This window comes from Hyla sarda, chromosome 2 (genome assembly GCF_029499605.1).
Source record: "Hyla sarda isolate aHylSar1 chromosome 2, aHylSar1.hap1, whole genome shotgun sequence".
Classification (NCBI taxonomy): Eukaryota; Metazoa; Chordata; class Amphibia; order Anura; family Hylidae; genus Hyla; species Hyla sarda.
This window is the reverse complement of record NC_079190.1, coordinates 2,956,951-2,978,412: the sequence shown is the minus strand read 5'-3', so window position 1 is coordinate 2,978,412 and position 21,462 is coordinate 2,956,951. Positions and strand designations below refer to the sequence as shown.

Sequence of the window (21,462 nt, the reverse complement as noted above, 5' to 3'; positions counted from 1 at the left end):
TCTTTATACATGCCGATATGGTAAGGTGTCTCCTCTTTATACATGCCGGTATGGTGAGGTGTCTCCTCTTTATACATCCCGGTATGGTAAGGTGTCTCCTCTTTATACATGCCAGTATTATAAGGTGTCTCCTCTTTATACATGCCGGTATGGTAAGGTGTCTCCTCTTTATACATGCCGGTATGGTAAGGTGTCTTCTCTTTATACATGCCGGTATGGTAAGGTGTCTCCTCTTTATACATGCCGGTATGGTAAGGTGTCTCCTCTTTATACATGCCGGTATGGTAAGGTGTCTCCTCTTTATACATGCCGGTATGGTAAGGTGTGCTCCTCTTTATACATGCCGGTATGGTAAGGTGTGTTCCTCTTTATACATCCCGGTATGGTAAGGTGTCTCCTCTTTATACATGCCGGTATGGTAAGGTGTCTCCTCTTTATACATGCCGGTATGGTAAGGTGTCTCCTCTTTATACATGCTGGTATGGTAAAGTGTGCTCCTCTTTATACATGCCGGTATGGTAAGGTGTCTCCTCTTTATACATGCCGGTATGGTAAGGTGTGCTCCTCTTTATACATGCTGGTATGGTAAAGTGTCTCCTCTTTATACATGCCGGTATGGTAAGGTGTGCTCCTCTTTATACATGTCGGTATGGTAAGGTGTCTCCTCTTTATACATGCCGGTATGGTAAGGTGTCTCCTCGTTATACATGCCGGTATGGTAAGGTGTCTCCTCTTTATACATGCCGGTATGGTAAGGTGTCTCCTCTTTACACATGCCGGTATGGTAAGGTGTCTCCTCTTTATACATGCCGGTATGGTAAGGTGTCTCCTCTTTATACATGCCGGTATGGTAAGGTGTCTCCTCTTTATACATGCCGGTATGGTAAGGTGTCTTCTCTTTATACATCCCGGTATGGTAAGGTGTGCTCCTCTTTATACATGCCGGTATGGTAAGGTGTCTCCTCTTTATACATGCCGGTATGGTAAGGTGTCTCCTCTTTATACATGCCGGTATGGTAAGGTGTGCTCCTCTTTATACATGCCGGTATGGTGAGGTGTCTCCTCTTTATACATGCCGGTATGGTGAGGTGTCTCCTCTTTATACATGCCGGTATGGTGAGGTGTCTCCTCTTTATACATGCCGGTATGGTGAGGTGTCTCCTCTTTATACATGCTGGTATGGTAAGGTGTCTCCTCTTTATACATGCCGGTATGGTAAGGTGTCTCCTCTTTATACATGCCGGTATGGTAAGGTGTCTCCTCTTTATACATGCCGGTATGGTGAGGTGTCTCCTCTTTATACATGCCGGTATGGTAAGGTGTGTTCCTCTTTATACATGCCGGTATGGTATGTTGTGCTCCTCTTTATACATGCCGGAATGATGAGGTGTCTCCTCTTTATACATGCTGGTATGGTAAGGTGTGCTCCTCTTTATACATGCTCGTATGATAAGGTGTCTCCTCTTTATACATGCTGGTATGGTAAGGTGTCTCCTCTTTATACATGCCGGTATGGTGAGGTGTGCTCCTCTTTATACATGCCGGTATGGTAAGGTGTCTCCTCTTTATACATGCCGGTATGGTGAGGTGTGCTCCTCTTTATACATGCCGGTATGGTAAGGTGTCTCCTCTTTATACATGCCGGTATGGTAAGGTGTCTACTCTTTATACATGCCGGTATGGTATGGTGTGCTCCTCTTTATACATGCCGGTATGGTAAGGTGTCTCCTCTTTATACATGCCGGTATGGTAAGGTGTCTCCTCGTTATACATGCCGGTATGGTAAGGTGTGCTCCTCTTTATACATGCCGGTATGGTAAGGTGTGCTCCTCTTTATACATGCCGGTATGGTAAGGTGTCTCCTCTTTATACATGCCGGTATGGTAAGGTGTGCTCCTCTTTATACATGCCGGTATGGTAAGGTGTCTACTCTTTATACATGCCGGTATGGTATGGTGTGCTCCTCTTTATACATGCCGGTATGGTAAGGTGTGCTCCTCTTTATACATGCCGGTATGGTAAGGTGTCTCCTCTTTATACATGCCGGTATGGTAAGGTGTCTCCTCTTTATACATGCCGGTATGGTAAGGTGTGCTCCTCTTTATACATGCTGGTATGGTGAGGTGTCTCCTCTTTATACATGCCGGTATGGTAAGGTGTCTCCTCTTTATACATGCCGGTATGGTGAGGTGTCTCCTCTTTATACATGCCGGTATGGTAAGGTGTGTTCCTCTTTATACATGCCGGTATGGTATGGTGTGCTCCTCTTTATACATGCCGGAATGATGAGGTGTCTCCTCTTTATACATGCTGGTATGGTAAGGTGTGCTCCTCTTTATACATGCTCGTATGATAAGGTGTCTCCTCTTTATACATGCTGGTATGGTAAGGTGTCTCCTCTTTATAAATGCCGGTATGGTGAGGTGTGCTCCTCTTTATACATGCCGGTATGGTAAGGTGTCTCCTCTTTATAAATGCCGGTATGGTAAGGTGTGTTCCTCTTTATACATCCCGGTATGGTAAGGTGTCTCCTCTTTATACATGCCGGTATGGTGAGGTGTCTCCTCTTTATACATGCTGGTATGGTAAGGTGTCTCCTCTTTATACATGCCGGAATGATGAGGTGTCTCCTCTTTATACATGCTGGTATGGTAAGGTGTGCTCCTCTTTATACATGCTCGTATGATAAGGTGTCTCCTCTTTATACATGCTGGTATGGTAAGGTGTCTCCTCTTTATACATGCCGGTATGGTGAGGTGTGCTCCTCTTTATACATGCCGGTATGGTAAGGTGTCTCCTCTTTATACATGCCGGTATGGTGAGGTGTGCTCCTCTTTATACATGCCGGTATGGTAAGGTGTCTCCTCTTTATACATGCCGGTATGGTAAGGTGTCTACTCTTTATACATGCCGGTATGGTATGGTGTGCTCCTCTTTATACATGCCGGTATGGTAAGGTGTGCTCCTCTTTATACATGCCGGTATGGTGAGGTGTCTCCTCTTTATACATGCCGGTATGGTAAGGTGTCTCCTCTTTATACATGCCGGTATGGTAAGGTGTGCTCCTCTTTATACATGCCGGTATGGTAAGGTGTCTCCTCTTTATACATGCCGGTATGGTGAGGTGTCTCCTCTTTATACATGCCGGTATGGTGAGGTGTGCTCCTCTTTATACATGCCGGTATGGTGAGGTGTGCTCCTCTTTATACATGCCGGTATGGTAAGGTGTCTCCTCTTTATACATGCCGGTATGGTAAGGTGTCTCCTCTTTATACATGCCGGTATGGTAAGGTGTGCTCCTCTTTATACATGCCGGTATGGTAAGGTGTCTCCTCTTTATACATGCCGGTATGGTAAGGTGTGCTCCTCTTTATACATGCCGGTATGGTAAGGTGTGCTCCTCTTTATACATGCCGGTATGGTAAGGTGTCTCCTCTTTATACATGCCGGTATGGTAAGGTGGCTCTTCTTTATACATGCCGGTATGGTGAGGTGTCTCCTCTTTATACATCCCGGTATGGTAAGGTGTGCTCCTCTTTATACATGCCGGTATGGTGAGGTGTGCTCCTCTTTATACATGCCGGTATGGTGAGGTGTGATCCTCTTTATACATGCCCGTATGGTAAGGTGTCTCCTCTTTATACATGCCGGTATGGTAAGGTGTCTCCTCTTTATACATGCCGGTATGATAAGGTGTCTCCTCTTTATACATGCCGGTATGGTAAGGTGTCTCCTCTTTATACATGCCGGTATGGTAAGGTGTGCTCCTCTTTATACATGCCGGTATGATAAGGTGTGCTCCTCTTTATACATGCCGGTATGGTAGGGTGTGCTCCTCTTTATACATGCCGGTATGGTAAGGTGTCTCCTCTTTATACATGCCAGTATGGTAGGGTGTGCTCCTCTTTATACATGCCGGTATGATAAGGTGTCTCCTCTTTATACATGCCGGTATGGTAAGGTGTGCTCCTCTTTATACATGCCGGTATGGTAAGGTGTCTTCTCTTTATACATGCCGGTATGGTGAGGTGTGCTCCTCTTTATACATGCCGGTATGGTAAGGTGTGCTCCTCTTTATACATGCCGGTATGGTAAGGTGTGCTCCTCTTTATACATGCCGGTATGGTAACGTGTGCTCCTCTTCATACATGCCGGTATGGTAAGGTGTGCTCCTCTTTATACATGCCGGTATGGTAAGGTGTGCTCCTCTTTATACATGCCGGTATGGTAAGGTGTCTCCTCTTTATACATGCCGGTATGGTAAGGTGTGCTCCTCTTCATACATGCCGGTATGGTAAGGTGTGCTCCTCTTTATACATGCTGGTATGGTAAGGTGTGCTCCTCTTTATACATGCCGGTATGGTAAGGTGTCTCCTCTTTATACATGCCGATATGGTAAGGTGTCTCCTCTTTATACATGCCGGTATGGTGAGGTGTCTCCTCTTTATACATCCCGGTATGGTAAGGTGTCTCCTCTTTATACATGCCAGTATTATAAGGTGTCTCCTCTTTATACATGCCGGTATGGTAAGGTGTCTCCTCTTTATACATGCCGGTATGGTAAGGTGTCTTCTCTTTATACATGCCGGTATGGTAAGGTGTCTCCTCTTTATACATGCCGGTATGGTAAGGTGTCTCCTCTTTATACATGCCGGTATGGTAAGGTGTCTCCTCTTTATACATGCCGGTATGGTAAGGTGTGCTCCTCTTTATACATGCCGGTATGGTGAGGTGTCTCCTCTTTATACATGCCGGTATGGTGAGGTGTCTCCTCTTTATACATGCCGGTATGGTGAGGTGTCTCCTCTTTATACATGCCGGTATGGTGAGGTGTCTCCTCTTTATACATGCTGGTATGGTAAGGTGTCTCCTCTTTATACATGCCGGTATGGTAAGGTGTCTCCTCTTTATACATGCCGGTATGGTAAGGTGTCTCCTCTTTATACATGCTGGTATGGTAAAGTGTGCTCCTCTTTATACATGCCGGTATGGTAAGGTGTCTCCTCTTTATACATGCCGGTATGGTAAGGTGTGCTCCTCTTTATACATGCTGGTATGGTAAAGTGTCTCCTCTTTATACATGCCGGTATGGTAAGGTGTGCTCCTCTTTATACATGCCGGTATGGTAAGGTGTGCTCCTCTTTATACATGTCGGTATGGTAAGGTGTCTCCTCTTTATACATGCCGGTATGGTAAGGTGTCTCCTCGTTATACATGCCGGTATGGTAAGGTGTCTCCTCTTTATACATGCCGGTATGGTAAGGTGTCTCCTCTTTACACATGCCGGTATGGTAAGGTGTCTCCTCTTTATACATGCCGGTATGGTAAGGTGTCTCCTCTTTATACATGCCGGTATGGTAAGGTGTCTCCTCTTTACACATGCCGGTATGGTAAGGTGTCTCCTCTTTATACATGCCGGTATGGTAAGGTGTCTCCTCTTTATACATGCCGGTATGGTAAGGTGTCTCCTCTTTATACATGCCGGTATGGTAAGGTGTCTTCTCTTTATACATCCCGGTATGGTAAGGTGTGCTCCTCTTTATACATGCCGGTATGGTAAGGTGTCTCCTCTTTATACATGCTGGTATGGTAAGGTGTGCTCCTCTTTATACATGCCGGTATGGTAAGGTGTCTCCTCTTTATACATGCCGGTATGGTAAGGTGTGCTCCTCTTTATACATGCCGGTATGGTGAGGTGTCTCCTCTTTATACATGCCGGTATGGTGAGGTGTCTCCTCTTTATACATGCCGGTATGGTGAGGTGTCTCCTCTTTATACATGCCGGTATGGTGAGGTGTCTCCTCTTTATACATGCTGGTATGGTAAGGTGTCTCCTCTTTATACATGCCGGTATGGTAAGGTGTCTCCTCTTTATACATGCCGGTATGGTAAGGTGTCTCCTCTTTATACATGCCGGTATGATAAGGTGTCTCCTCTTTATACATGCCGGTATGGTAAGGTGTCTCCTCTTTATACATGCCGGTATGGTAAGGTGTGCTCCTCTTTATACATGCCGGTATGGTAAGGTGTCTCCTCTTTATACATGCCGGTATGGTAAGGTGTCTCCTCTTTATACATGCCGGTATGGTAAGGTGTGCTCCTCTTTATACATGCCGGTATGGTAAGGTGTCTCCTCTTTATACATGCCGGTATGGTAAGGTGTGCTCCTCTTTATACATGCCGGTATGGTAAGGTGTGCTCCTCTTTATACATGCCGGTATGGTAAGGTGTCTCCTCTTTATACATGCCGGTATGGTAAGGTGTCTCCTCTTTATACATGCCGGTATGATAAGGTGTCTCCTCTTTATACATCCCGGTATGGTAAGGTGTCTCCTCTTTATACATGCCGGTATGGTAAGGTATCTCCTCTTTATACATGCCGGTATGGTAAGGTGTGCTCCTCTTTATACATGCCGGTATGGTAAGGTGTCTCCTCTTTATACATGCCGGTATGATAAGGTGTCTCCTCTTTATACATGCCGGTATGGTAAGGTGTCTCCTCTTTATACATGCCGGTATGGTAAGGTGTGCTCCTCTTTATACATGCCGGTATGGTAAGGTGTCTCCTCTTTATACATGCCGGTATGGTAAGGTGTCTCCTCTTTATACATGCCGGTATGGTAAGGTGTGCTCCTCTTTATACATGCCGGTATGGTAAGGTGTCTCCTCTTTATACATGCCGGTATGGTAAGGTGTGCTCCTCTTTATACATGCCGGTATGGTAAGGTGTGCTCCTCTTTATACATGCCGGTATGGTAAGGTGTCTCCTCTTTATACATGCCGGTATGGTAAGGTGTGCTCCTCTTTATACATGCCGGTATGGTAAGGTGTGCTCCTCTTTATACATGCCGGTATGGTAAGGTGTCTCCTCTTTATACATGCCGGTATGGTAAGGTGGCTCTTCTTTATACATGCCGGTATGGTAAGGTGTCTCCTCTTTATACATGCTGGTATGGTAAGGTGTGCTCCTCTTTATACATGCCGGTATGGTAAGGTGTCTCCTCTTTATACATGCCGGTATGGTAAGGTGTGCTCCTCTTTATACATGCCGGTATGGTAAGGTGTGCTCCTCTTTATACATGCCGGTATGGTAAGGTGTCTCCTCTTTATACATGCCGGTATGGTAAGGTGTCTCCTCTTTATACATCCCGGTATGGTAAGGTGTGCTCCTCTTTATACATGCCGGTATGGTAAGGTGTCTCCTCTTTATACATACCGGTATGGTGAGGTGTGTTCCTCTTTATACATGCCGGTATGGTAAGGTGTCTCCTCTTTATACATGCCGGTATGGTAAGGTGTCTCCTCTTTATACATGCCGGTATGATAAGGTGTCTCCTCTTTATACATCCCGGTATGGTAAGGTGTCTCCTCTTTATACATGCCGGTATGGTAACGTGTGCTCCTCTTTATACATGCCGGTATGGTAAGGTGTCTCCTCTTTATACATGCCGGTATGGTAAGGTGTCTCCTCTTTATACATGCCGGTATGGTAAGGTGTGCTCCTTTTTATACAAGCTGGTATGGTAAGGTGTCGCCTCTTTATACATGCCGGTATGGTAAGGTGTCTCCTCTTTATACATGACGGTATGGTAAGGTGTGCTCCTTTTTATACAAGCTGGTATGGTAAGGTGTCGCCTCTTTATACATGCCGGTATGGTAAGGTGTCTCCTCTTTATACATCCCGGTATGGTAAGGTGTGCTCCTCTTTATACATGCCGGTATGGTAAGGTGTCTCCTCTTTATACATGCCGGTATGATAAGGTGTCTCCTCTTTATACATGCCGGTATGGTAAGGTGTGCTCCTCTTTATACATGCCGGTATGGTAGGGTGTGCTCCTCTTTATACATCCCGGTATGGTGAGGTGTGCTCCTCTTTATACATGCCGGTATGGTAAGGTGTCTCCTCTTTATACATGCCGGTATGGTAAGGTGTCTCCTCTTTATACATGCCGGTATGGTAAGGTGTGCTCCTCTTTATACATGCCGGTATGGTAAGGTGTCTCCTCTTTATACATGCCGGTATGATAAGGTGTGCTCCTCTTTATACATGCCGGTATGGTGAGGTGTCTCCTCTTTATACATGCCGGTATGGTAAGGTGTGCTCCTCTTTAAACATGCCGGTATGGTGAGGTGTCTCCTCTTTATACATGCCGGTATGGTAAGGTGTCTCCTCTTTATACATGCCGGTATGGTAAGGTATCTCCTCTTTATACGTGCCGGTATGGTAAGGTGTCTCTTCTTTATACATGCCGGTATGGTAAGGTGTCTCCTCTTTATACATGCCGGTATGGTAAGGTATCTCCTCTTTATACATGCCGGTATGGTGAGGTGTCTCCTCTTTATACATGCCGGTATGGTAAGGTGTCTCCTCTTTATACATGCCGGTATGGTAAGGTGTCTCCTCTTTATACATGCCGGTATGGTAAGGTATCTCCTCTTTATACGTGCCGGTATGGTAAGGTGTCTCTTCTTTATACATGCCGACTAGTTGATGGCGTTATTTAGGCTGAGCAGGGCCCATATAAATAACCCTTGCCCTTCTAGCAACACCAGACTGCTACTGCTTGGTTTGTACCCATCAGGTTAAAGGGGTTCTCCGGTGCTTACACATCTTATCCCCTATCCAAAGGATAGGGGATAAGATGCCTGATCGCGGGAGTCCCGCAGCTGGGGACGCCCGTGATCATGCACGCAGCACCCCGTTTGTAATCAGTCCCCAGAGCGTGTTCGCTCCGGGTCTGATTATGGGCGACTACAGGGTCGGCGGCGTGTGACGTCACGCCTCCTCCCCCATGTGACGTCATGCTCCGCCCCTCAATGCAAGCCTACGGGAAGGGGGCGTGATAGCTGTCACGCTCTGGGGACTGATTACAAACGGGGTGCCGCGTGCATGATCACGGGCGTCCTCAGCTGCGGGACTCCCGCGATCAGGCATCTTATCCCCTATCCTTTGGATAGGGGATAAGATGTGTAAGCACCGGAGAACCCCTTTAATAAAATATTGGGGGACCCCATTTTTGTTATTTATATATGACAAAAAAAAGTTTTTCTCCCATATTTTTCATAACCTGACAAGTAGAAAACAAACAGTAGCAGCCTGGTATTACCAGGAGGACAAGGGTTATTTATTGCTACCACCCAATCATTTTTTTTTTTTTACGTGGTACCCTTGTTGGCTATGAGTACCTGGGTAATAATGGGGAGTTAACGAGAGCCCTATTATGGGCTAACACTAAGCCCAGCTTAGTAATAGAGGCCGTCTATCTGTATGGTGATCATGGAAATACACAAACTAGGAAAAAGATATTTGCACTAAAACACCCCCCACACTCCTCATTAATCATTTTTTTTTACAAAAAAATTTAAATTAAAACCATTGGCCATCAACATAGCCTGCCACATACTGGTAGCAGAAAAACACAAAAGAAATGTAGTACAAAGTGAGGACAGGCTTGCTTTTTAACAAAGTGTTCACATATGTTTTTAACATCCCTTATTTTTATTTATTTTTATTTTTACAAAAAAGTCAGAACCTCATACTCACCCTCCTCACTCCTGACTGCCCATCTTCATCTGTGGTCTCATCCCCAGGGGCCATCAGGTGATCCCTAGAGGCGGGGCTACAGGAGTAGATGGACAGTCAGGAAGGAGAAGCAGTAACAGATGGCTCCACCCACAGTATACAGTAATCAGCTCTCTCTATAAATAACCCTATACTGTTTGGCCCCACAGGAGTTGAGTAGCGACGGCTTAACTCCATCTCCGCAGAGCGCTTACCAAAGAAACAGGAGACAGTAAGCAGCAATATATCTGTAGATTACTGGTTACTGTATGGCCTCAAAAGAATTTATCGCTAGTTTACTCTTTCCTGGCTGGGCAGTTTTTCCATGTATATCTCTCAACTAGCCCTGGATGCACCCATGGCTGTATAGCACAGCTTAGCCCCGTACAGAGTAGGGACTCCTGTCATAAAAGTGACGAGTGTCCCGCTCCTGTACAGTATAAAGCAATGCTATATATACTGTACCCCGCTGGCATAAATTCGATTCGGACGATTTGCCGAATTTTCCGAAAAAGTTTGCTTCGATCCAAAAATTTTTGCGGCAAATCTATATTAAAAAAAGCTATTTCTAGCCTACATACAGCCTCTATAGGGGTATAGAACACTTTGCTGTGTCCTAAAACGCATATGGAGTGTGCTGGGGTAGTGAAATAATACTGTTATTCAGAATAGCATGCAGATTACCGGCATCGCTCTTAGAATCACGGCCGCACAGCAGCACAATGACAGAGCCTGGAGGTGGCATCAGTGTCAGGAGACTGTATAGTGGCTGAATGACACAACGTGGATGTGTTGGCAGCATGAGGAGACCATATAGTGGCTGAATGGCACAGCGTGGATGAGGCTGAAGCATGAGGAGACCATATAGTGGCTGAATGACACAGCGTGGAGGTGTTGGCAGCATGAGGAGACCATATAGTGGATGAATGGCACAGCCCGGAGTTGCCAGCAGCATGAGTAGGCACTAGGCCTTCACAATCCCTAAGATTAAAAGATGAATTAAGAAATTTCAACCGAAGATTTTGGATAGCGGGTGCTACCTAAGATAAAATTTTAAATTCCCAGACCCAGGCCCCACAGCGGCATCAGTAACCCATATATTGCCTGAATGACACAGCCTAGAGTTGGCTCATGCACGAGTATACACCAGGGCTTCACAATCCCCCCCCCCCCAAAAAAAAAACACACTATTTTTGAAATTTTTGAAAAAGATTTTGGATAGTGGGTGCTACCTATGAGAAAATTTGAAATTCCCAGACCCAGGCCCAGCAGCGCCATCATTTTTTTATTTGAGAATTAAAACAAACTTTGAGTGTCCCGGAGCCCATCGTGTGGGTACGAAGGACCAAATCCAACAAGCCCCCACAGCAACATCAGTAAACCATATATTGCCTGAAGGACACAGCCTCGAGTTGGCTGATTCACGAGTACACAGCAGGGCTTCACAATTCCTCCAAAAAAACACAATTTTTGAAAAAGATTTTGGATTGCGGGTGCTACCTATGAGAAAATTTTAAATTCCCAGATCCAGGCCCAGCAGCGCCATCATTTTTTTTATTTGAAATTTGAAACAACCTTTGAGTGTCCCGCACCCCAGCGTGTGGGTACGAAGGACCAAATCCAACAAGCCCCCACAGGGCTCATGTGGCCGTGAGTTGTAGGTGCAACGTCTCCATTGCCCTGACCGGCCATTGTTTCCAAGACTTCTCGCCAAGGCAAACCATGTGAAGAACAGCGTGACACCGCCATACCCTGTACACATGGTATGCTGAAGGGCCACTGAGACTTGTCCGAGCCTTGGAGGCTTAAGACACAGTGGAGGATGTGGAGGCGGAGTAGCACACTGTCACAGAACCAACGGGCTGACAGAGTGTAGCAGGAAGCAGCATGAGTACACAAGAGGGGTTCAGAATCCCAAAGAAAAAACAACCATTTTTAAACAAATTTTAAGAATATTTAGGACAGCGGGTGCTACCTATATATTGCCTGAATGACATAGCCTGGAGTTGGCTGATGCACGAGTACACACTAGGGCTTCACAATCCCCCCAAAAAACACAACAATTGTAGAAATTTATGAAGAAGACTTTTGGATAGCGGGTGCTACCTATGAGAAAATTTGAAATTCCCAGACCCAGGCCCAGCAGCGCCATCTGTAAACCATATATTGCCTGAATGACACAGCCTGGAGTTGGCTGATGCATGAGTTCGCACCAAAGCTTCACAATCCCTAATAAAAAAGACAAAAATTTTTATGAAAAATGTTAACGAAAATTTAGGACAGTGAGTGCTCTGTATATATTACCAGAATGACGCAGCCTGGAGTTGGCTGCAGCATGAGGAGACCATTGAAATGTGCGATTTTATTATTTGAAATTTAAATCAAAATTTGTGTCCCAGACCCCGCCATGTGGGTAAAAAGGACCTAATCTCACAAGCACATACAGGCCTCATGTGGCCGTAAGATGTAGGCGCAACGTCTCCATAGCCCTGACCGGCCATTTTTGTTTTTTTGTACCTTTGTTTAAGAACAAGCGCATATCCAAGAGTCCAGAAGACTCTATAATGCAGGACGGTGGACCACCAAAAGACATTCTTCTATAAAATAATTTTTTATGAAATAAAGAAGCAGAGTTCATCCCTCTCCGTATTTTTTGGGAAATTTTTACTTAAAAAATCACACGCAACAAGCGTTTATTACAGTGATAATTATCAGAAAATTTGAAAAAAACACTACCCAAGAGTGTTTAATAACCCCATACATTACACCATAAATGTTGAAATTTAAATTAAGCATGTATGTATGTATTTCAAGAAACCTAAAATTAAAGGCCCAAGCCCAGAAGCATCATGAAGTCAAGGAGTTCCTGAAAGACACAGGAGCAGTCAGGAGTAGGCATCAGCAGTACCAAAGAGGCATTAATAACCCCTTACATTGCACGATCAATCGCGTGATCGAGCAATAACAGGTGTGTTATTCCCTACACTGCGCTACACTGAACGGACCAGCGTGTGTCTATCTTTCACCGACAGGTGCGGCTAACCCGCTGAACCCCGTTCGTGATAGGGATCAGGGATTGCAATTATTTGCCAGGAAAGAAGAATCACAACTAAGTGCGGGTCAAAAACTCGGGTTCATTAAGTCCCTGCCCTTTGTACACACCGCATGCCTCTACTACCGATTGGATGGTTTAGTGAGATCCTCGGATCGCCCCGGCGGGGTAGGAGAAGGCCCTGGCAGAGCGCCGAGAATTTAAAGATCATTGTTGAAATTTGCATTAACCCCTTAAGGACTCAGCCCATTTTGGCCTTAAGGACTCAGACAATTTAATTTTTACGTTTTCATTTTTTCCTCCTCGCCTTCTAAAAATCATAACTATTTTATATTTTCATCCACAGACTAGTATGAGGGCTTGTTTTTTGCGCGACCAGTTGTCCTTTGTAATGACAGCTCATTATATCATAAAATGTATGGCGCAACCAAAAAACACTATTTTTGTGGGGAAATTAAAACAAAAAACGCAATTTTGCTAATTTTGGAAGGTTTCGTTTTCACGCCGTACAATTTATGGTAAAAATTACGTGTTCTTTATTCTGAGGGTCAATACGATTAAAATGATACCCATTATTACATACTTTTCTATTATTGTTGCGCTTAAAAAAAATCACAAACTTTTTAACCAAATTAGTACGTTTATAATCCCTTTATTTTGTTGACCTCTAACTTTTTTATTTTTCCGTATAAGCGGCGGTATGGGGGCTCATTTTTTGCGCCATGATCTGTACTTTTTTTTATACCACATTTGCATATAAAAAACTTTTAATTAATTTTTTATAATTTTTTTTAATAAAATGTAAGAAAAAAGTAGGAATATTTGACTTTTTTTTTTTTCGTTCACGCCGTTCACCGTACGGGATCATTAACATTTTATTTTAATAGTTCGGACAATTACGCACGCGGCAATACCAAATATGTCTATAAAAAAAAATGTTACGCTTTTTGGGGGTAAAATAGAAAAAACGGACGTTTTACTTTTTTATTGGGGGAGGGGATTGGGGGAGGGGATCCCATAGGGGACTATTCATAGCAATACCATGATTGCTAATACTGATCTGTTCCATGTATAGGACATAGAACAGATCAGTATTATCGGTCATCTTCTGCTCTGGTCTGCTCGATCACAGACCAGAGCAGGAGACGCCGGGAGCTGGACGGAGAGGGGACCTCCATGCGGCGTTATGAATGATCGGATCCCCGCAGCAGCGCTGCGGCCGATCCGATCATTTATTCAAATCGCGCACTGCCGCAGATGCCGGGATCTGTATTGATCCCGGCACCTGAGGGGTTAATGGCGGACGCCCGCGAGATCGCGGGCGTCGGCCATTGCCCGCGGGTCCCTGGCTGCGATCAGCAGCCGGGATCAGCCGCGCATGACACGGGCATCGCTCCGATGCCCGCGGTTATGCACAGGACGTAAATGTACGTCCTGGTGCGTTAAGTACCACCTCACCAGGACGTACATTTACGTCCTGCGTCCTTAAGGGGTTAAGCATGAATTAGCTACTGCTAAACTTCCAATAATTAAAGGCCCAAGGCCAGAAGTGTCAGTGAGGCAAGTAGTTCCTGAAAGACACAGGATGAGTCAGGAGCAGGCATTCACAGTACCCAAGAGGGTTTCATAACCCCTTACATTTAAAGATCAATGTTGAAATTTGCATTAAGCATGTATTCAGCTACTGCTAATCATCCAAAAATGAAAGGCCCAAGGCCTGAGGCATCAGGGAGTCAAGTAGTTCCTGAAAGACACAGGATGAGTCAGGAGCAGGCATTTGCAGTACCCAAGAGGGTTTCATAACCCTTTACATTTAAAGATCAATGTTGACATTTGCATTAAGCATGTATTTAGCTACTGCTAAACATCCAAAAATTAAAGGCCCAAGGCCAGAAGCATCAATGAGGCAAGTAGTTCCTGAAAGACACAGGATGAGCCAGGAGCAGGCAATGGCAGTACAAAAGAGGGTTTCATAACCCTAATTGATAACCCAAGAGGGTTTCTTAACCAACCATAATTGTGAAGTGTTGGTGTGGCACCATGGTCAATCTACTCTGAGGCATCTGGCATTGGTGGCTGGAAATCCTGGCTGATCCATCCCTGATTCATCTTGACAAACGTCAGTGTCTCCACATTTTTAGTGGACAGACGAGTTTGCCTTGGGGTGACTATGGCCCCGGCCGCACTTAACACCCGCTCTGATGGCACACTACTGGCTGGGCAGGACAGCTTTTCCAGGTCAAACTCTGCTAGTTGCGGCCATAAATCAAGTTTGGCTGCCCAGAAGTCCAGCGGATCTTCAGTGGTTGTTGGCATGGTCATGTCAAGGTATGCCACCACCTGCTGGTTCAGGTCCTGCTCCATGTCTACCTGCTGCTGATGAGTTCCTTCACTATGCGGGTGAAGAAAGCTACTCATCAGCCACTGTAGACTCAGGCTGCTGCTGATTGAGCTGGTACTGCTCCTGCCACCCCTCCCCTCCCCAGCAGCCATGGCAGTGGAAGGTGAGCGCAGAGGGCCCCCCGAGTCAGACCTGCGAGTGGATGGACCATGTGGCCGATTAGCAACTGAGCATGCATCGTGCCATTTGCGCCAGTGACTCGGAGGGACTACCTGCCATCTCCACTGCATACTGCCACGGTGTGTCGGGGTCCTCTGTCTCGCCTTCTTCATAACCCTCCAGCTCCTCTGGCTGCTCCTCCTCTCCTGTCCGATGACTAGAAACACGGCCATCTCATCCAAACTAAACTGTGCTCCGCTCTGCCCCTCATCATCCTCCTCCTCCAGTTTAGCCCCCACAGGGCTCATGTAGGCGCAAGGTCTCCATTGCCGTGACCAGACATGGTTTCAATCATTTGTTGTAGGAAATGTAGCAAACGGCAGGTGTCACGTATGAGCTGCCACTTGTTCACATTGAAGTTACACAGGGGAGTACTATCTGCTTGGATCATCAAGAAATCGGTGATGGCTTTTCTTTGTTCATATAGTCTGTCCAACATATGGAGGGTGGAATTCCATGTGTGGCAACGGCACAAAAAAGACTATGTTGTGGGATACCGTTCTGATGCTGCAGCTCAAGGAAGGTGTGCTTGGCGGTGTACGAGTGGCTGAAGTGCATGCACAGTTTCCTTGCCATTTTCAGGATGTTTTGCAAATGGGGTGAAGACTTGAGGAAGTGCTTGACAACCAGATTCAACACGTGTGCCATGCAGGGCGCATGTTTCACACTTCCTTGTCGCAGCGCAGACACGATGTTCTTCCCATTGTCGGTCACCATGGTTCCCAATTCCAGATTTCGTGGAGTAAGCCATACTCGGATTTCTTTACGAATTAACTTTAGCAGTTCCTCCCCTGTGTGACTCCATTCGCCAAGGCAAACCATGTGAAGAACAGCTTGACACCACCGTGCCCTACACACATGGTACGCTGAAGGGCCATCGAGATTTGGACGTGCAGTGGAGGCCGAAGACACGGTGGAGGATGAGGAGGCAGCGTCGCACACTGTAACAGGACCAACTGCCTGGGAGCGAGAGCGTGGAGGAGGAAGCGGTGTGACCTGTCCAAGTTGCTGTTGTGTTGTGCAGGAACAACATTTACCCAGTGAGCCGTAAAAGACAAGTATTGTCCCTGCCCATAGATACAGCTCCACACGTCGGCGCTGCCGTGCACTTTTGAACACTAACAGGCTCAAGGACTGGCCCACCTTCTCTTGTACAAACTTATGCAGGGCTGGTACTGCCTTCTTCGCAAAGAAATGACGGCTTGGGACTCTCCACCTCTGCTCGGTACAAGCCATCAATTCTCTGAAAGGTGCAGAGTCCACCACTTGAAAAGGGAGGGACTGCAACACCAGCAACTTGGACAGGAGCACATTCAACTTCTGCGCCGTTGGATGAGTGGGCGCATACTGTTGTCTCTTGGACATGGCTTCGCCGATAGATTGTTGGCGGAATGACTGACTAAAAGTAGGAGGAGCAGGAGCAACAGAAGGAGGGTTTTACACACAGCTCCCTGTGGCTGAGGTGGTGGAGCCTTGGCTGGATGAAGGAGGGAGCGGATGGCCACTGGGTGATGCAGCAGGCTGGACCACTACATCGGTGCCACGGTTCTCCCAGGCCGCTTTATGGTGGCAAAGCATGTGGCTGTGTTAACCTCCTCCGGATGCCTTATGAAAAACTTCCACACAGCCGAGTAGCTGATTTTCCCACCCGCAGTCCACCCTGTTCCAATACCTCCCGGAAAGGCTGCCGCGAAGCAGGTTGTCTCCCCCAGGCACGTTTGGCTCCTGAATTTCCTCTACTGCCACCACGCTGACTGCTAACCGTTCTACCGCCTCGCTGTCTCAAGGGCAAACTGCAACCCTCTTCTCCTGATGATGATGAAGCCCCTTCTGCACCCGGCTCCCAATTGCGATCGGCTTCATCATCATCAACAGTTGTGTGCACGTCACTGATGTCCTCCTCAGGTTCCCCAACAGTGTCTGCTTCAGGACCCTGAACACTTGCAACACCGCCTCCCACGTCACTCTCCGCATCACTAATTGTCCGCCTAGCGGAGAAAGCGGCGCATGTCTCCTCCCCTTCTTGGCTGTCCAGTAGCTGCTGACTGTCCTCTATTAGATCGTCCTCAGTAAATAGTGGAGCTGAACCCACAGTATAAGATACTTCTTTAGGAGAGGGAACAGCATAGGACAAAGGCAATGGGAGGACAGGGACTGCTCCCGGGCCATGCCAACTGAGGGTTGTGTCTGAGGAATCCACCGACTGTTGACTGGGGGTGTCAGATGTCACTTGTGATGATGTGGATGAGCGTGTTAACCAATCGACGACGGCAGATGGGTTGCTGGTGGAGACACGACCGCTGGCTGATACCGGGAGATCAGGCCTCTCGCTGCGACTCCTGCTGCCACTCGCCCCAAGTCTGCTGCAAACTCTGCCTGAAGTATTTAGGCCTCTGCCACTCCTCTGTGCACGTCCTGGCACTTCTGTGGTTCAGGGTCAGCCCGCCTACCTTCATTCCAGCCCTCCCATAATCCCCTGCCCCATGTACTTACATGTGGATCCGCCATCTTAGCTCTACAATAGCCTGGAACGCTGTAAAATGGAGTTTAATGAAGCGATTTGCGCGATCAAATCGCGGCGATATTCGCATTCGTTGCAAATCGAATTTTTCATAAAATTCATAACAAATTTGGGTTGCTCATCTCTAATCATTACTTATGTATGTATTAACACTCCATTAGCTGGGTGACATCCCAGACCAGACCCCTAACTTAATACAGACCTCACATCAAACCCCCTTAACTAATACAGACCCCAAACCCCTAAACTAACAGACCCCAGACCAGACTCCCTAAACTAATACAGACCTCACATCAAACCCCCTTAACTAATACAGACCCCACACCAGACCCCTAAACTAACAGACCCCAGACTAGACCCCTAACTTAATACAGACCTCACATCAAACCCCCTTAACTAATACAGACCCCCAGACCAGACCCCCTAAACTAATACAGACCCCCTAAACTAATACAGAATCCAGACCAGACCCCTAAACTAAAACACACTAAAACTAATACAGGCTACAGAACACATACCCTAAACTGATACAGACCCTTAAGCTAATACAGACCCCCTACCAGACCCCTAAACTAATACAGACCACAGACCAGACCCCTTAACTAATACAAACTATAGACTTAACCCCTAAACTAATACAGACACCTTAAACTTATGCAGACTCTAGATCAGACACCTAAACTAATACAGACTCCAGACCAGACACCTAAACTAATACAGACTCCAGACCAGACCCCTAATCTAATACTGACCCCAGAACATACCCCCTAAACTAATACAGACCCCAGAACATACCCCCTAAACTAATACAGACCCCAGAACATACCCCCTAAACTAATACAGACCCCATACCAGACCCCCACACTAATACAGACCCTACACCAGACCCCTTAAACTAACACAGACCCTACACCAGACACCTAAACTAATACAGACCCCTAATCTAATACAGACCCCAGACCATGCCCCCTAAACTAATACAGACCCTACACTACTACCCTATACTAAACATTATACTACCCTATGCGAAACATTATACTACCCTATACTAAACATTATACTACCCTATACTAAACATTATACTACCCTATACTAAACATTATACTAAACTATACTAAACATTATACTACACTATACTAAACATTATACTACCCTATACTAAACATTATACTACCCTATACTATTCTACACTACACTATTCTATACGTCTCTACACTATTCCAGACTATGCTATATTATTATATACTACCCTATACTAAACATTATACTACCCTATACTATTCTACACTACACTATTCTATAGGTCTCTACACTATTCTAGACTACGCTATATTATTATATACTACCCTATACTAAACATTATACTACACTATACTAAACATTATACTACACTATACTAAACATTATACTACACTATACTAAACATTATACTACACTATACTAAACATTATACTACCCTATACTAAACATTATACTACCCTATACTAAACATTATACTACCCTATACTAAACATTATACTACACTATACTAAACATTATACTACCCTATACTAAACATTATACTACCCTATACTAAACATTATACTACACTATACTAAACATTATACTACACTATACTAAACATTATACTACCCTATACTAAACATTATACTACCCTATACTATTCTACACTACACTATTCTATACGTCTCTACACTATTCTAGACTACGCTATATTATATACTACACTATACTAAACATTATACTACCCTATACTAAACATTATACTACACTATACTAAACATTATACTACACTATACTAAACATTATACTACCCTATACTATTCTACACTACACTATTCTATACGTCTCTACACTATTCTAGACTACGCTATATTATATACTACACTATACTAAACATTATACTACACTATACTAAACATTATACTACACTATACTAAACATTATACTACCCTATACTAAACATTATACTACACTATACTAAACATTATACTACACTATACTAAACATTATACTACCCTATACTATTCTACACTACACTATTCTATACGTCTCTACACTATTCTAGACTACGCTATATTATATACTACACTATACTAAACATTATACTACCCTATACTAAACATTATACTACCCTATACTAAACATTATACTACACTATACTAAACATTATACTACACTATACTAAACATTATACTACACTATACTAAACATTATACTACCCTATACTATTCTACACTACACTATTCTATACGTCTCTACACTATTCTAGACTACGCTATATTATATACTACACTATACTAAACATTATACTACACTATACCATTCTATACTATTGTACACTACACTATGCTACACTTATTTACACTATTCTATACGTATTTACACTATTCTATACTGCACTACACTTTAGTAAACTTACCAGGGGGAGGTGCGATATTGTTACATGTCATCTAATAACAGACCTTACTGATACCAGGACGCTGAATGTGGTGCTGGGGGCGGGGCTTATCCTGTGACCTTATGATTATGGGGCTGAACTGAGGTCACCACAAAATGACGTCCTCTCTTCTCTCCACAGACACCATCCACGGCCTTATCTTAAGTTTGCTCACATTCATTGTCACTGGAGCTTCCATTCTGATCTACAAATACTGGATGAGGAATCCTTCAACTCCATGATGACGTCACATTGTGAAGCGCTGACTATAACAGTACAAGAGGATTATAACTCCCCCAGGCATAAAGCAGTACCCCGGCCATAACTCCACGCTTCCCAGTGCTGTCCAGTCCTTATGGGCAGGAACAGGATGACTACATATTATATATATATATATATATATATATATATATATATATATATATATATATATACACATACATATCTGCTGATTTCTCTTTATCCTCTTCCTTCCTCCGTATTCTAATATCTATGCCATACAGGACAAGTGAGTAGGGACCAACCCTTTATCTCAACATGGTTTCACACATATATCTGGTCCTTCACCCTGCACATGTATATGCACTTTCTGTATTCTTGTTTATCTAGGTACCACCCTTCAACATATTCTAATATGGCAGCTTACTTTAAGAGGGGGAGTTTGCAGTGTCCCGGTACCACTTCCTAGCTTCTGACGTGTGTCCGAGGGCCTCTCTGTAATCTGTAGAATTTGCCAATCTGTACATAACATGGCTTCCTCTGCATACACTGTAGTATTAAGGAAGTCCAAGGGTTGACATTCTGCTGTTTACTGCTACCACTGGTGGATTACACATGTAAGGCTGCTTGGAACTGACCCACTCTTAGACTTGTTTCTATACAGAAACCGCTAGAAGTGTCTGAGGGAAGAGTCTCCCAAGTCCAACCCTCTCTCCCCAGAGGGATGGAACCCCCCAGTTAGCCCGGCTCTAGTAAAGTAGTGTGCAGACATGCTTGTCTGTTTCCTGCTTGTACACAGGAGCAGGAGGAGGATTAGGCCTGGTACAGTCTATTCCAGTTTCCAGCTAAAGTCTGCTGTTGAGCAGATAACCAAGTCCTGGCTTTACCAAATAGTCTTCATCCAATTTCAGATGCTAAAGTTCTCCTGAGTCAGCTTTGGGTCGGTCACGGTGATCATTCTGGAGGTTTAACCTAAGACTGTCTTCTGTCCACCCCAAGAGAGCATTCATCTCATCTATCCTGTTCCTGCTCTGAGAGTAAAAATTGTCAGAAGAAGAAACAGCTGAGCAAAAACTCTTCTGCCAGCACTTAACTCTTTGTGGGCTTT

At 45.0% G+C, this 21,462-nt stretch overlaps 1 protein-coding gene across 1 annotated transcript in view; it reads left to right on the top strand.

Annotated features, from left to right (window-relative positions):
* The window catches only part of LOC130355400 (uncharacterized), a 61,669-nt gene extending 41,119 nt beyond the window's left edge, over positions 1–20,550 (top strand). The window contains exon 10 of the mRNA XM_056555479.1: positions 20,277–20,550. Coding sequence (XP_056411454.1) covers positions 20,277–20,377 — 101 coding nt within the window. The 3' untranslated portion in view covers positions 20,378–20,550. The remainder of the gene's footprint in view (positions 1–20,276) is intronic.
* The last annotated feature ends 912 nt before the right edge of the window (positions 20,551–21,462 follow it).